The sequence below is a fragment of the Peromyscus leucopus genome, chromosome 18, assembly GCF_004664715.2.
Source record: "Peromyscus leucopus breed LL Stock chromosome 18, UCI_PerLeu_2.1, whole genome shotgun sequence".
Classification (NCBI taxonomy): Eukaryota; Metazoa; Chordata; class Mammalia; order Rodentia; family Cricetidae; genus Peromyscus; species Peromyscus leucopus.
Genome location: NC_051078.1, coordinates 41,121,360 through 41,138,424, shown reverse-complemented (window position 1 = coordinate 41,138,424; position 17,065 = coordinate 41,121,360). Strand labels below are relative to the sequence as shown.

The 17,065-nt window shown below is 42.8% G+C and overlaps 1 protein-coding gene across 1 annotated transcript in view; it reads right to left on the bottom strand.

Moving 5' to 3' along the window:
- Chpt1 (choline phosphotransferase 1) overlaps nt 1-17,065 on the bottom strand; it is a 34,289-nt gene that overhangs the window by 8,249 nt on the left and 8,975 nt on the right. The window contains exons 2-3 of the mRNA XM_028880325.1: nt 7,975-8,122; nt 6,007-6,148 (exon numbers count right to left, since the gene is read on the bottom strand). Coding sequence (XP_028736158.1) covers nt 6,007-6,148; nt 7,975-8,122 — 290 coding nt within the window. The remainder of the gene's footprint in view (nt 1-6,006; nt 6,149-7,974; nt 8,123-17,065) is intronic.

Here is a 17,065-nt window from a genome sequence, read left to right as displayed (position 1 = left end):
AACAAATGGACTGTTTCCCAGTGTGGGGGACTGAATCCACGTCCTTACACATGCTAGGCACTGAGCTACATCCCCAAGTGACTTTCGATTACTCAACGATTCAATTTTAGCAATTATCTTACATAACCTGTTTACAATATTTAAGATGAGGCTCATTTTTTCCTTTTTGAACTGCTTTGCTGGATTTTTTGTTTTGTTTTGTTTTTTGTTTTTTGGATCTTTTTGGCTTTGCTGGATTTTGATTCTGTGTTCTGCTGTGACATTTTGACCTTGCTAGGTCTCTTCTCAGGCTCCCTTCTAGAACTCAGCTTCTCAACTATGGTTGCAAACCCACATGGGGCTGCTGAAAAAAAATCGGCAATAGTATAAAGCTTCTGGAAGTTCTGCAACAAATAATTCAAAATCAATAACTGATGACTCTCAGGTATTTCTGCTGTGCTCACCCAGGGTGCCTCACAGGACTTCATTGAAGCCTTGGTTCTGAACCCCAACATGCACACATGGTGTTGTACATGCCACATGGTGCTAATAGACACCACCTGAATGCCTTGGTTCAGATTCAGGACTTCTGTACATTATAAATCGCAGTACTTTTTACTGCAAATAGGACATTTCCTGCTTTTATAGAAACACAAGCAGTTTAATTACAAAAAAAAGGCAATAGTTTGTTCTAATCATTTCTCAACATGTAAGTATCAAATCAATGACTGTGTTGTGTTGGAATATATGACTTTAAACATTTCTGTTTGAGTTACTGACTTGAGTCTCTCAAAAGGGCATTAGATGAAGCTTGGTTTAGGATTATGAAAGGATTTTCAGTTGTCTTAGTCAATTTTCTATTGCTGTAGAGAGACACCATATCATAGTAAATCTTACAAAGAAAAACATTTAATTGGGGCTGGCTTAGAGTTTCAGAGGTTTAGTCCATTATCATCTTAGTGGGAAGCATGGCAAGTACGTAGGCAGACACAGTGCTGGAGAGGGCGGGAGTTGAGAGTTCGACATCGGGATTGGCAGGCAGCAGCAAGAGAGAGACACTGGGCCTGACTTGAGCATTTGAAACCCCAAAGCCACACCCAGTGACTCACTTCCTCCAAAGAGGCCACACCTACTCCAACAAGGCCACACCTCCTCCTAATCCCTTCAAACAGTGCCACTCCCCGGTGACCAAACGTTCAAATCTATAAGCCTATGGGGGTATTCTTATTCAAACCACCATAGTCCACTCCTGACCCCCACAGGCTTGGAGTCATCATAATGCAAAAATGCATTCAGTTCAACTCCAAAATCTGTATAGTCTCAATGCAGTTTAAAAGTCCAAAGTTCAAAGTCTCTTCTGAGACTCATGACAATCTCTTTACTGTAATCCCCTGTAAAATTAAAATAAAAAAGCAGATCACGTACTTCCAACATACAATGGCACAGGATATACATTACCATTTCACAAAGGAGGAAAGGAAACAAGCAGAAATACTGAACCAAAGCGACACCTAAAACCAGCTGGGCAAACTCCAAATTATGCATCTCCATGTCTGATGTCAAAATGCTTTTCAGATCTCCAACTCCTTTCAGCTTTACTGACTGTAAAACACACTTCTCTTGAGTGGTTCCACTCCTGTTAGCAGCTCTCTTCGGCAAATATCCGACAACTTGGGCATCTTCAACATCGTGGGGTCTCCAACACAATCCAGGCTCCACCTTCAGAGATTTCATGCACTGGCCTCTCTGAGTCTCCACACAGAAACACCTCTAGTCTCAGCAGCTTCCCTTAGCCACAGAAGAAGATTCTACAACCCCTTTCTTGTATCCTTGACTCTAAAGCCAGGACCAAGTGGCTGAAGCTGCCAAGTTCTGCTTGCTGGGGCTGGAGCATGGCCCTTAGTTCAATTGACATCTTCACCAACTTTCTCTTTGTGATGGTTTCCTTCACTGCCTAAGCTTGGCTGTCTTGAAACTGGATCTGTAGACCAGGCTGGCATTGAGATCCACCTGTCTCTGCCTCCCCAGTGCTGGGCTTAAGGCTTGTACCACCATGCCTGGCCATAAGCTTTTTTAAAAAATTTCTTTCACAAGTTGGAAACTTAGCCGGGTGAGGTCTTGCCCTGAAATCACCAATCCCTTTATTCCATTTAGCATCAAACATTTCTTCAAAATTTTTATCTCGTTAAATAAGCACTGAACTTAGCTCGATTGTACTTCCTGGTGCCCCTTCTCTCCTCAAACTGTGCATCTTATATTTTTCCATGCTCAGCTTGTTCCTTTCTGTTATAGATTTGCATAAGAATGACCACTAATAACCAGGCAACACAGTCAATACTAGGCTGTTTTGAAATCCCTGCCAATGCCATTAATCCAAAATTCTTCAATTTAGCCTCAGGTAGACTCTTCAGACGTGGGCAAAAAGCAGCTACATTCTTTACCAAAACATCACAAGAAAGATCTCTAGGCTACTTATTAATATTCTTCTCTGAAACCTCTTTGGCCAGGCCATTATAATCTACATTGATCTCAGCACCATGGTTTTCCCTGCTACTACTAATACAGTCCATTAAGTCCTACTTAAAGCATTCAGCTGCTTTCCTAATCCAAACTCCCAAAGTCTGCCATTCTACCAACAAGCAACATGTTCAGGCCTGTCACAACAACACCCCACTCCTAGTACCAACTTCTGTATTAGCCAATGTTCTATTACTATGAAGAGACACCATGACCAGGGCAAGTTTTACAAAGGAAAACACTTAATTGGGGCTCACTTACAGGTTCAGAGGTTTAGTCCATTATCACAATGGCAGGGCATGGCAGCACACAGGCAGACATGGTGCTGGAGAGGTAGCTGTGAGTTTAACATTCAGATCAGGAGGCAACAGCAAGAGACACTGGGCCTGGCTTGAGCATTTGAAACCCAAATGTCTACCCCTAGTGATACACTTCCTCCAACAAGGCCACACCTCCTAATCTCTTCAAACAGTGCCACTCCTTGATGACCAAGCGTTCCAGTTTGAGAGCCTTAGGGGCTATTGTTACTCAGACCAGCACACCAGTCATTTATATATGGCCTTAAATATACTTCTGACATTTTGTATTATGTATTTATGTAAAATGACAAAAAAAAACAAATAAATGATTGACTCTGAAAATGTTTAAGATGCTCTATGTCCTTCAGTATCAAATATTCAGTCAAGATTTATTCTTTAGGTAAAAATAAATGAGCACATCTAACTCTTTAGAATGCTAATCTGCTTGTGTCTTTACTGTTTTACTTTATGTCTGGGTGTCTCGTCTGCACACGTGCGTCTGTGCACCGCTTGCATGCCTGTTGCCTGTGGAGGGCGCTGATCCCCTGGAACTGGAGGTGCAGACAGCTGAGTTGTCATGGGAACCAAGCCCAGGTCTGAGCCATCTCTACAATCCCACTGCTTTTCTTTTTAATAAATCATAAATTTTTATGTAGCTGTTTTATAATAAAATTCCTTATGATTTGTTACCAATGTTTGATTGCCCATTTTATAAGCCTACATATATCCATATTACACATAGTCATTTCTCAGGAGTAAAGGGGTTACGAGTAGAAAACGGCTTAAGCAGTCTGTTCTGGAGCATTCTTCATTCATATCTTAACACACTAGCTCCAGAATTTTATTTGCAACTTTATATCTTCTGAACAATTTATCTCTACTTAAGGCTATCCCCTTACAAGCTAAATCTGTATCTCCAATCTGCATCTTTTCCCCTGAATTCCAAATTTTTATATCTCTCTACCTACTTCACATCTCTGCTTAGATACGAGAGGAATAATAATTTCTTAGCAAATATAATAAATGTAGGGATTCAGTTTTAAAAAATGATATGGAAGAAAATTTCTCAACTGTGTTATTTGGGGTACAATTAAAAGAATAAAAGGACTTACTCTTAACACACAAATAAAAAAATGTGAATAACAACATTCAGTATTCGCAACATCAATGGCAAGCAAACCCGAACTTCCAGACTACCTGGAGAAATGGCTACAAAGGTAAACTCACTAAGAAGGAGAAATACTAACGTTTGCTAAAGACCTCATGTGTTACACAACCTATAATTTATTTCGTGCTGTTCTTTAGTTTTGAGTTTTTTCTTTGTATCGGAACAGTTGACGATCCTAGAAAAACGACCTTAGTGTCAACACTCTGTGGCAATATTTCAATAACAATAATAGAATTATATGTGATCTATCCGTAACTCTTAAGGGTTTTAACTAGGGACCAGAAGCAGCTAGAAAAGTGGGTAGACATTAGAGAATGAACTTTCGTCAGATGGAAGTAAAGAGCATGTATGAGAACTAACTTCACCACAAATTTTTAACTAAAATTATGTTAGCCCCAGGCATCTTCTCACGGCTGCTCCCCCGCCCTGAGAAGGCCAGCACTGCCACCATGCCCCGCTTTTTACTGTGTGGGTGCTGGAGGATGAACGCAGATCTTCCTGTTCACACGACAAGCACTTTACCAACTGAAACGCATCTCCAACCCTGTTATAATTCTCGAGACCAGAAAAAAAATCTGCGGGCGGTAGTAGTTCAGGCCTTTAATCCCAGCACTCGAGAGACAGAGGCAGGCGGATCTCTGTGAGTTCGAGGCCAGCCTGGTCTACAGAGCGAGATCCAGGACAGGCACCAAAACTACACAGAGAAACCCTGTCTTGAAAAAACCAAAAAAAAAAAAAAAAAGAAAAGAAAAGAAATAAAAAAAGGAAAGAAAAAGAAAAAAATCTGAAAGGATTATTAAACTTGACAAAATTATGAAGTTTCTGAGAAGGGAAGGAGTGAAATCAGCAAATCCTCAGCAGACAGAGCAGCATTTGCACTCTTCTCTGGTGTCTCAGGAGGAGCCTCTCAAGTCGTATGTAACGGGCAATGGGCAGCTGTGGCATCTTTAGGGTATGTTCTCATGTGAGCTCCCCTGTCTCGCACAACTGAGTCTCTAGATCATCTGTTGTTGGTGACTGTGATCAAGGGGGTCCCTCTATCTGGGTAGATGATAATTTGACCAAAAAAGAAAAAATCATCCTTCTCTGGGCATGGTGGCACATCCTTTAATCCCAGCACTTAGAGGCAATTGGATCTCTATGAGTGTGAAGCCAGCCAGCCTGGTCCACACAGTTAATTCCAGGCCAGTCAGGGTTACATATAAAACCGGATCAAAGGAATTTTTTGTTTTGTTTAAAATTCCTTAAACTCAGCAAAAACAACAATCCTTCCATTCGACATCATATTATTTTATGGCCAAATATTTAGATTTAGGCACTATATATTGTTTGGGTACTTACTTTATTTTACTCTATCCTAACCTTGAACTAGGAAGTCTGAGAAAGTTAGAAGAAAAAAATGTTGTCAAATAATGTAACTACAACACACGGGACACCAGACAGCTCTGCGTGTAGCACAGATGGACATTCCAATAAATTAGAAGAGTCTTTTGTTTTGTTTGGTTTTTCGAGACAGGGTTTCTCTGGGTAGTTTTGGAGCCTGTCTTGGACAGTGCTCTGTAGACCAGGCTAGCCTCTAACTCAAAGAGATCCACCTGCCTCTGCCTCCCGAGTGCTGGGATTAAAGGCGTGTGCCACCACCGCCTGGCCAATTAGAAGAGTTTTAATTACTGAACAGAGCTTGTCTTCTTTAAGGTGGGCAGATGCCACTAAAGATTATAAAAATGAATTTGGTTGCATTTTAAAATGTAGAACTTAAGAAAATGCTAGCCGGGCGGTGGTGGCGCGCGCCTTTAATCCCAGCACTCGGGAGGCAGAGCCAGGCGGATCTCTGTGAGTTCGAGGCCAGCCTGGGCTACCAAGGAAAGGCGCAAAGCTACACAGAGAAACCCTGTCTCAAAAAGCCAAAAAAAAAAAAAAAAAAGAAAATGCTTACCGGGGTTGGGGATTTATCTCAGTGGTAGAGCGCTTGCCTAGCAAGTGCAAGGCCCTGGGTTCGATCCTCAGCTCCAAAAAAAGAAAAAGAAAAAAGAAAATGCTTACCTTCCAAATCTCAGCACCCCTGAGACGTAAGTCTGCCAGTGAGCACAGTAAAACATGAACATCCCGATAAAGGAGCAGAAAAACAACAAATCAGGATGTGTTCCCAGGCGGACAGCAACCGCAGCTCCAATGGCCATAAACACTGAAAAACAAAGTTTATAATCTCAGTACTCGGAAGGCCAAGGCAGGCGGATCTCTGTGAGTTCAAGGCCAGCCTGGTCTACATAGTGAGATCCAGGACAGTCAGGGATATACAGAGAAACAAACCCTGCCTTGAGACACCAAAATAAATAAAGAAAACCAAGTATGGTGCTTTGAAAGAAAATGGTCCCCAAAGGGAGTGGCACTATTAGAGGATGTGGCTTTGCTGGAGTGGGTGTGGTCTTATTGCAGGAAGTGTGTGGAGGTCTCATAGATGCTCAAGCATGCCCAGTGTGCCAGACCACTTCCTGTTGCCTGTGGGATCAAGATCTAGTTCCCTCTCCACTCTTCGTTCCTTCTCCAGTACTGTGTCTGCCTGCATGACACTGGACTAAACCTCTGAAATCGTAAGCTAGCCTTTAATTGTTTTTCTTTTATAAGAGTTGCCATGGTCATAGTGTCTCTTCACAGAAATGGAAACCTTAACTAAAACACAAAATATTGACGTATCCTGTTTAGAAATACAGTTTGTTTGTTTCTTTTTGGTTTTTTCGAGACAAGGTTTCTCTGTGCAGCTTTGAGCCTTTCCTGGATCTTGTACTGTAGCCCAGGCTGGCCTCAAACTCACAAAGATCCACCTGCCTCTGCCTCCTAAGTGCTGGGATAAAAGGCGTGCGCCACCACCGCCCGGCAGAAATACAGTTTTAAGGAACATAATCCAGGCATTAAAATACAATGAATGCACTTCAAACAATGAATCCTTTTTTTTATGATGCAAAATTGAGTTCTGTTTGTGTTTGTGATTTACATATGGGGGATAGAGAAATGCTTAAGAAAACGACAGTTGTTCAGGACTAGCATGCACAGCTTAGTGAGAACCTGTGTCAAAACAAGAAGTAAAATGGACCTGGGGATGTGGCTCAGTGGCAGACCACTTGTCTAGCAAGCAGAGGACCCCAGTTTCAACCCTCAGTATCAAAACAAACAACAGTAAAAACATATCCAAGGGTAGGTGCTTTAGTGAGGAAGTTGCATTTCAGGGGTCTTGGATAGTTCACTTTATAGGCAAACTTCTATGCGGCGGGTGGGATTATTCCTCAATTAAGGAGGACAAAAAGGAGGGAATTCCAGGAATGAGCTGTGATTTTCTAGGGTTACTGGCCTTTCCTGTTATTAGTTGTCATTTTCAGAATGTATCATAGCATCAGATTCATGACAGAAACAGGAAATGTTGGAGATGGAATTACACTGAAGCAAAGGGCATCTAGGGGTCATCTAGGGGTCACCTAGGGGTCATCTCGGGGTCATCTTGGTCCTCGGTTTGGGGAGTAGCTCTGGGGTTGTGCCAGCCACTCTGAAGACACCATGCGATGGCCTCCTCGCTCTCTGCCTGTACAGCCCACTTCACCTCCTCTCAAGGGACTTTGTCTTTTTAAGCTTAAGAGGTTGGAGAGGGAAAAGATCCATTCTCGGTAACCACCTCCCGCTGACACTGGGCCGTCACCCCTGCATACTAAGAGAAGGGAGGGTTTTAGCCATCTGACCCAGGGGAGTTGGAGGCTCTGTGCGTGAGGGTGAGCTGGAAACCTCACAAGGTCATTTTAGCACAAAATGAACTTATGAACATCCTTTTAAAACACACTGGGCAAAACTGTTCCCAAATATATACCTCAGAAAAACACTGGCAACTCAAATAACTCAGATCACTGAGGTTTTTATGTTGTCATTGAAAAGCAAATTGTTACTTTGGTTTTTTTTTAAACACCCTATAAAGAAAAAGAAAAGAAAATCACAGGAAAAAAAAAAAGTGAAACTCCACTAATTTACCTGTGGAAAGAGAGTCACAGCCATGATCAAACAGTTCTCCTAAAGGAGAACAAGAGTTTGTCCTTCTGGCTTGCTTCCCATCAATGGCATCCAGTGACTGGTAGATAAAGAGTCCCAGGGCACATAAAAAGTAAGTCCAGTATGGTGCCTACAGAGAAATACGAAAAGAGTAAGTGACGAGCGAGCTTCTGTATGAAAACATGAAGTTAATTAAGTAGCTGAGCAGCTTCAGACTCCAACCTACATTCCTTGTCCATGGCTCTTCTAATACTCCCGGACGCATAAGCTGCAAGTGTGTGACATTTTTCAGAAAATCTCTGCTGTAAGAAAGACCTTCAAGGCAAACTGCAGACGGTCTGTGTCCATTCGTGACTGAGATCAGAGACTAGATTCACTCTACTACCCATGGCAAGCAACCTGAGATCTGCCGTGGAACATTACTTTAACTAGGCAAAGACGTGTTACATTTGTTTATGCTGCATTTGTTTAATAGATAAAGATGTGCTGCTGTTCTTGCCTGCCTAAGGCACCTGACTGGTCTAGTAAAAAGCTGAACGGCCAATAGCTAGGCAGTAGAGGGACAGGTAGGCTGGTGGGCACAGAGAATAAGCAGGAGGAAGGAGAGAGAGAAAAGAGGGGGAGATATGCTGAGGACCAGCAGGCCAGACATGGAGTAGGACATACGGAATGAAAGAATGGCAGAAAGCACTGAGGTAAATTGTAGATCAAGAGATGAAGAGAAACAGGTTAATTTATATAAATGGCTGCTGCCCGGCTGAGACTGAGCAGGACTGAGAAGCTTCTGTCTACAATTGGCTCCTAGACATTTGGCAAAGAATTTCCACATAAAACCTGAGAGCTAAAAAAAAATAAAGGTCCTAGAATGGAGCCAAGAGCAGCTTCCTAGTTCACACCACTCATCACAGGCCATGGTACAGAGACGCATCCCCTGGCTGCTGCACGCTTCAGCAGCAACATGGGGACTCCCATGGTCTCTCATGGGCCACGATACAAAGAGGCTTCTCCCAGCTGATGCCTGCAGGCGTGGGAGCACAGCTATGGGCTTAAAACCACAGGCAAGCTACCTGATACTGCTTCCCAGGATTGGGGAAGTAAGCGTGGCTTGTTGGTACCTGCGCCATGTTGAAGAGCCAGGGCTGCCGCTTTGGTCCTAGACACACAGCTTAGTTTAAAAACTCTCCTGGTCAGAAAAGGATTAAAGATATACAACAAAACAGATTCAAATGGAAAAAAAAAAACCTCTTAATGGGCTATAAGATGTTTAAAAATATACATAGGCTTGGGAGAGGGAAAAAAAAGGATAAAGTCCTTAAAAAAGAAATAGAGTGAAAAAAAGCCACATAAAGATGGAAAATACACAGAGTCTGCACACTGTATATTATTGTGTTGTCTTTCAGATTTTTAACTGCTATGAGACATTTAATTATAAAGGCTGCTAGATTAAACCAATCTATATATTTTAGAAATATCTTGATTACAAGGTCTAAGTCAGAAGATATGTTGCTTTGGAAAAGAGGTTCTGCTTTTGTTTCTACAGAAGATGAGAAGCTGTGGATTCCTTCCAGGTTAATATGGTTCCATCAAGGAAGACCCCAATGGGAGCTATGGCCCACGTGACCCAACATCCAGAATAGCTTCAAGGCAACTGGCTGAGATGATGCAGCCTCACAGACTACTACAGCCAAGATTTAACCATAATCCTAAAGTTTCTCGGGATCCCCATAAGATTACCAGTGCCCCCAATCAGCAGGAGGCAGTATGAAAAGCTATGCCCAAAACTCCCAAAATATTGTTTATGAAATCTTGGTTTTTATTTAAAGGGAGATAATTATAAATGGTTAATGGTCATAGTCAATCTCGTTCTAAAGAAAAAAGGGGGATATGATGTAGAAATGATGGAAAAAAGGGTAGACTATTGAATCTACTTTAACCCCAAACAACTGTTAATCTCAAAATACTTTACATTGGTATGGATTTTGGGTTATGGATACAAATTTAAGGTCAATTTTGCTACACTAGATGTATATTCCTACTCTTGTTTAAGGTATTACGTATATGCAGCTCATTTTAAAATGTAATATATAATTAAAAAATACAGATGAATAGTCATCTATAATAGTCAAACTTATAGCCATATTCATTAGATTTTCCAGGTATGCAGAGATATATTTCAGATAGGCAATCTTCAAACACTTCAGAGACCTACAAAATGTGACATTTAAAATGCTTTAAGAACTTAAACTTTTCTAGACAGTGAGACATGTCTGCTCCTAGCAGCACAAATTACTTCAAAGAGGAAGATGGGCATCAAAGAAACTCATTATGGAGTTTGCTTACAATGTGGAAAAGGCTAGCCATTGGGGCAAGAAACTGCTCTTGCCTGACTGCTTGACAATATATTGTATAAACTGGACATGCAGGACCCTCAGGAAGGTAACCACTGAACCTTGCCAAAACAAGGTGAGATGGTCCTTCAGGTTCCTGCTTCACAGAAAAAACCTGCCAGACATTCTGCAGGACCCAGAGAAAAATGGCTGATGAACTTTGCCAATAGGTGAAACAGTCCTTCAAATTTCTTGCTTCACTGCAAAGTCTGCCAGAGACTCTAGGCCTGTAGGCTGAAGATGGATGCTCCAACATTACAGGGGATCTTTGGGTGACTGTCCGGGCAGCCAGATATCTCTGTCATTTCTAGAATTTTGGAAGTTGCTTACAATGCACTTCCTGTTTACTCAGGTAATATTATATCCTCCTGGGGTCTTTGATGGAGCTGAAGGCTAGATAGTTATAATAATAGTTTTCCTTGGTTATGAGAAAAGGTAAATTAGAAATAAAACTTTAGACTCACAAAAATAGGATAGATGATATTTTAATTTTGCCAAACACAAATAGACTAGATATTGTAACTGTAATTCTTGCTTGATAACTGTCTTGTTATATGTAATTTTACTATGTTAAAGTTAAAACCTTCCTTTTTGATTAGACAGAAAAGGGAAAGTGCTGTGGAATGGCTTTTTTTGTATCCTGTAAATATGTGTTGCTACCACTGGTTAATAAAGAAGCTGTTTGGGCTTATGGTAAGACAGGATGCAGCCAGGTGGGAAACCAAAAAGAGATACAGGGCGAAGAAAGGCAGCGTGGGAGGAGACGCTGTGAGCCTCTGGGGGAGCAAGATGCAAGAGAACACAGGTAAAGCCATGAGATGTGGTGATACATAGATTAATAGAAATGGGTCAATTTAAGATGGAAGCGCTAGCTAGCAAGAAGCCTGAGCCACAGACCAAACAGTTGGTAATTAATATGAAGCCTCTGACTGGTTATTGGGGTACCAGCGGGCAGGAAAGATTTATCCAGCTACAAATTTAAGTTATAAGAGCTAGTGGGACAAGCATAAGCTAAGGGCGAGCATTCGTAACTAATACTAAGTCTCTGTGTCATGATTTGGGAGCTGGTTGGTGACCCAAAGAAAGCCTGCTACAGAGATCCTTGAGAGAGGAAACAAAGAGGCAAATCCCTTGGCTGTTCCAGCTGACTGTAGTTTCCAGGCCACAGTGCAGGAACGGGGACCTGAATGGAACCCAGGAGTTGAGAAAGGTCAGGGCAGCAAGTGTGTGCACAGCAGAGTGACAGGGACAGGGGAGGCAGCTGTGCAGAGGGACAGGGGTGTGAGAGGCCACCTTTGAGTCACTGGCTAAGAACTGACCTGTGCCTGAGTGGGAAGAGATTACTAACCAAGGCCAGGGAAAGAAGTCCCAGGAAGTGAAGGTCAAACAATTCTCAGATCGCCCAGGGAGCTGGGGAGAAGCCACATTCCCATCGGTACAGCAGGAAGACCTTGTGACATGTGGGACGCAGAACAGTTCTTAGAAGTGTACCACTCTGGAGCCATCAAAATTGGTCCTGGACCAGTGATTTACCAGACATCCCTAATAGAACCTAACACACAGACTCTAAAGGATCCAATTAATTCTCCATACCTTGAGTACATCTGAGGGAAAAAAATCCAGCACCCCAAAATACAAAGCCATAAGGTTTGGCATTAAACCAATCCAACCAAAAATTATAAAGAAGCAGAAGAATAAGACAAAGAGGAATAAAATCAATTAACAATTATATTCAAGAATATCAGAATAGGAACAGCAGACCAGAACATTAGGTAGTAATTACAAATATGCTTCATATTTCTAAAAAAGTACTGAAAATTTACAAAAGGAAAAATGGAAGAAGACTCAGAAACTTCTGGATAGGAACAGTGTAAGTACTCCGTAAAACACATTGGGTGTGCTGATTTTACATTAGATTCTCAGGGTCAGAGACCTGGCAGGCAACTAAATGAAAACTGTGCAGAATAGTGCACAGGAAAAGAGACTAAAAAAGTAACCATGAACTCAGGCACAGACTCGCCTCTGGGGCAACAGAAAAGCACACTATGTGTGTGTGTGTGTTTCAGAAAGAAGAGACAGGAGAGTCATAAAAGTGACAGAAAACAATGACTGAATATTTCCCAATTTTATGTAATCTATAAACCCACATATCTAAGAACCCCAACAGAATAAAACAGTTTTAAAACCAACCAAGATGCTAGGTTGGGGGTGCACGCCTGTAATCCAGCACTCGAGATGCTAAGACAGGAGGGTCATGAGTTCAAGATTCATAGCAAGCTCTAGGTTAGCCTAGGTTACATAGCCAGCCTCTCTTCACTCCCCCTACACGGGCGCGCGCGCGCACACACACACACACACACACACACACACACACACACACACACTCTATCAAGGCAAATAAAAGTAATAATGATAATAATAATAAAGCACAATGATAAAATCACTTAAAAAGCCAAAGAAAAAGACACATTACATACAGTGGCAGATATACACATGGCAGAGGAAAGAATCATCATTTTTGAAGCTAGAGCAACAGAAAATATCCAGTTCAAAATCAGAGAAGAGATTTCATAATACTCACTCCTCTGCACTTCATAAAAGCATCTCTTTCTCAGAGACCTGGGACTATGGTGAGCTCGTCTCTTCAGATGAAGGGAAGGCAGGATTATGTTGGCTGTGGTTTGGAAGGTTCAGTCCATGGTTACTTGGTTCCACAGTTTCTGCGCTAACGTGGGGGGGGGGGCGGCAGAGCACCACCAGCAGGGAGCATGTGGTGGACCAAAGCAGTTTACCTTATATCCGGTAGGAGGCAGATAGGGAGGAAGTATTCGGGACAGAACGTAACCTTCATACCCTGGCCTACTCTTCCAATCAGCCTCACTCTCCCACAGTCCACGGAGCCAGGAGTCACCAACGGCTAATGCATCGTGAAGGTAGACCTCACGATCCAATCCCTTCTCAAAAGGCCACCAGCTGGCCACCAAGCCCCCTCAAGCCTTCAGGGTAAGTTTTTAGAGTCAAGTCATATAAATTTTTGCTAGTCTAGAACTGTACACTGAGAAGAGGAGGCAAGAAGGCAAAATCGTTAAAGAACTGGGATCTTAAAATTAGGTGTGTGTTTGATTTCTTGGCTCTGCCGCATAATAACCATGTGACCTTGGGCAAGTCATGTAACCCATGATTTTTTTTTTCTTTTTGAGACAAGATCCTACTGTGTAGTCCAGGCTGGCCTTGAACTCACTAGTGATCATCCTGCCTCTGCCTCCCAAGTGCTAGGACTGCAGGTGTGTACCCCTAAGATAATCCTGTTTTACCAAACAGGTGAATAATAGAGTTTTAGCTGATGAGCAAACTGTTACACTGCTCTTTATACGTACCCTGGCACACAGTAAGCACTTAATAAAGTTACCCAGTATCACTGTTTGCCTATTTTTTGTGGCAAATACACTTTTAAAATATCAACCTGTGTATGGTTTATGGTGATTCTATAAATACCCAGTCAACCCAAAAACCTACCCCTCAATCTTCCTAAGTAGACAGAATTTTGCTCTGGATAAATTTAAAAGTTCATAATGTGTTAATATTAGATGTCCAACACTAATGAGCATACTGTTGGTGTTTTGTTTTTATGTTTTTAGGCGGTCTCTGTTTTAAGATTGGGTCTCTCTACGTCCCTGACTGGCCTGGGTATGCACAAGCTGATGTGGAGTGTGCTGTACTGAGAATTATTTAAAAGGATTCTAAGTCACTTTTACTGAAAAGGAAAGCAGCGGAAGTGAGAGTATGTTTAAAAGAGCAGCAAACCGAGTGCTAAGTGGTAAATGAACCCTGAGCGGTCACACGAAGTCCTGATCAGTGCGCTCTCCAGCCGTGAGCAGGGAAGAGGAGGAAAAACAACTGAGAAACCATCCTGATTGCATACAAATGAGAGAGAAAAACGCTCTGCAATTAAAAAAAAAAAATCTCGGGAGGTTTCACAAAGAATGACTCTGCTAATCAGTAATGGTTAGCTCTCCACTAAAAGAAAGAAGCCATGTCTTCAAGTTGTATCGCAAACGCACAGAAAACTGGAAGTTGGGGTTCAAACTCCTAAGATGACATACAGCATCATTTTTCTTGTTACCTTCTCTTTTCCTCAATTATTGCCTCTTCCCCCAAACAAAAGGCTCCTGGCAATAAATTCTCTCTCAGGGGCCCACACAGAAAATGCCCTGTACAGCAGTGGGCATTTGGGGAACTTTACCACTTTTAGTCACCAGATTATGATTTCCAAGCTTGCTCAGTGCTCTCTCGAGTTCTGCAGAAATAAGACACTAACGATTTTATGGACACACAAGTCAGTGGAGCCGCTGCCTAGGCTGGAAGACATGCACTCAAGTCCCAAGTCCGTATGCTCTCCAGACACAAAGCGTCACTGGGTACAGGCTAGTAGGCTCTAACTTAATTATCATCCACGATTTGTTTCCTTTGAAAACATCTTGGAACAGCAATGAAAACCATAAATCTTCACTTCCATATTAAAGAACAAGGGAGCCGGGGGGAGGGGCAGGACTGCAGGGCGGTGTGTGTGGGGGTTCCTATTCACTTTCTTGCCTTACACACTTCCACCTGCTCCTTGGGTTTCCCCTCTCTAATCAAAGCTCTCCAGAGCTGCACATATCTCCCCACTTTTTCTATCTTATACAACGAATCTCAGGTTCTGGTGTGAACTAGGCAGACAGCTGAGTGATGGCCAGGCCTGTCTTCAGGCCTGCTTCTATATTCCCTGCCCCCACCCCGAACAGTGACATCCACATATGATTAGCTGCCACTAGTCACTCTACTCCACTTTAAAATACACCTTCTACAGAGGTTTGGTTCATATTTCATTCCCAAAGGACTTAAATTCGATTCCCAGCACCCACATCAGGTGGCTCACAATCGACAGGACGTCCAGCTCCAGGGATTGGATGCAGAATACACACACACACACACACACACACACACACACACACACACACGACTAAAAATACACACACACACACACACACACACACACACACACACGACTAAAAATAAAAAGAATTAAGATGTGAATTTACTATTTTATTTGAAGAAACGATAAACTGAATGACTTATGTATTCTTTTCCTTGAATAAATTCAATCTTCACTAACTAGAGGAATTCAGAGCTTGGTTGTTTTAACTTACTGCTACCAACTGTGAAATCACAAGGAAACTGTGAAGAGAGTGTATCAGCAGAACATCACAAATACCCTCATTATGTAGTTTCCTAAATGTTTGTGTTTGAAATGCCATCCATCCTATGAACGTGTGCCATACCGTGGTTGAAATGAGCACTAACTAGTAGCTTCATGTGCTATCTAGGTTCTGGAAAAGCATTAAGACCAGACTGTTGAACTACAAACACTGAGCTCTGCTGTGTCTGAGGCACGCACTTTAAATCCTGTTCATGGTACAGACAAAGAGGAACCTATTAAAATGAGAAAAGGCAAGGATGTCGTCCAGGCTTGCTCTCACTTCCTGAAGAAATGGACTCCTCTGTGGAACGTCCTCCAGGAAGAAAATTAACTGCTCAAATGATTTGACTTTTAATAAGGGCATACCACCTCTCATCAATACACAGAGAAGGCAGAGAGAAGGGGGGGGAGGGGAGGGGAGGGAAGGGGAGGAGAGGGGAGGGGAGGGAGGGAGAGAAGGAGGTGGTTCACGGATTTAGTTGCTGGGTGGTCAGCCGGCGGTGGGAGATGTTGAGGGCTGTAAGGCCCTCCACAGCAGGAGACACAGAGCCTCGGGGTTAGGGCATGGCTTGTTCTTCAGAAGCCTACTGCTGGAGAAATGAGAAGACAGAAAGAGGAACTGCGGGGAAACAAAAGGCATTTCCTAAGAATGGGGGCCGCAAAGCTTGGCTGCAGAGTAACTGGATGATTGCTGCCACAGGATGGGCATGGTGCCAACCGGGCTGAGAGATGACAGCTGACAGTATGTCCTCAATCAGGAGGTTCCAGAAGCTTCCACGCTGTAAGATATGTCACAGCCTAAGGTACAGAGAAAAAAAGGCTCCAGGAGCCTTATCATAAACCTAAATCTACATTACAAAACACAACACTTAACCAAGTCATGTGGAGGGAAGTTAAACCCCAGAGATATGTGAGGGCCAGCTTGTATCAACTGCCTTTGTTAAAATTAACCCTGAGCCGGGAGAAGACCTGGAGAAAGATGCGGTACTAATCCTGGGTATCTTAAGTGAGTGAGGAACAGGGAGGAGAGGCAGAACTTGGATGCTCACCAGCGCATCTGCATCTGCTCACGGGACACACCACATTGGGCTTTCTGGACAAGTCTTTGCCATCCTCCAACTGACAGTGCTAGACTAGGCCGACTCCAAGACGTTTCCACTCCAGGCTGATGTAACGGGATCATGCGCTGAGTTCCTGAAATCTGCTGTACACGACGCAAGAGCTAAATACCTAAATGGTGGAAACAGAGTGATGCTCTGACTCATCCCACCCAGGAACAGTCTGCAGTAATTGTTTCCAAGGAGAGAATGTATCCCAGGCTTTCTTTCGGATTCTGTTGGCACCAAGATCCTTGCTGTGCCGCTTACGGGTGAAGAGAGTTAGAAAAATTACTTCTTGCTCATTCAGTCTCCAAACATGGGAGAGAGGGAGAGAGAGGGAGAGAGGG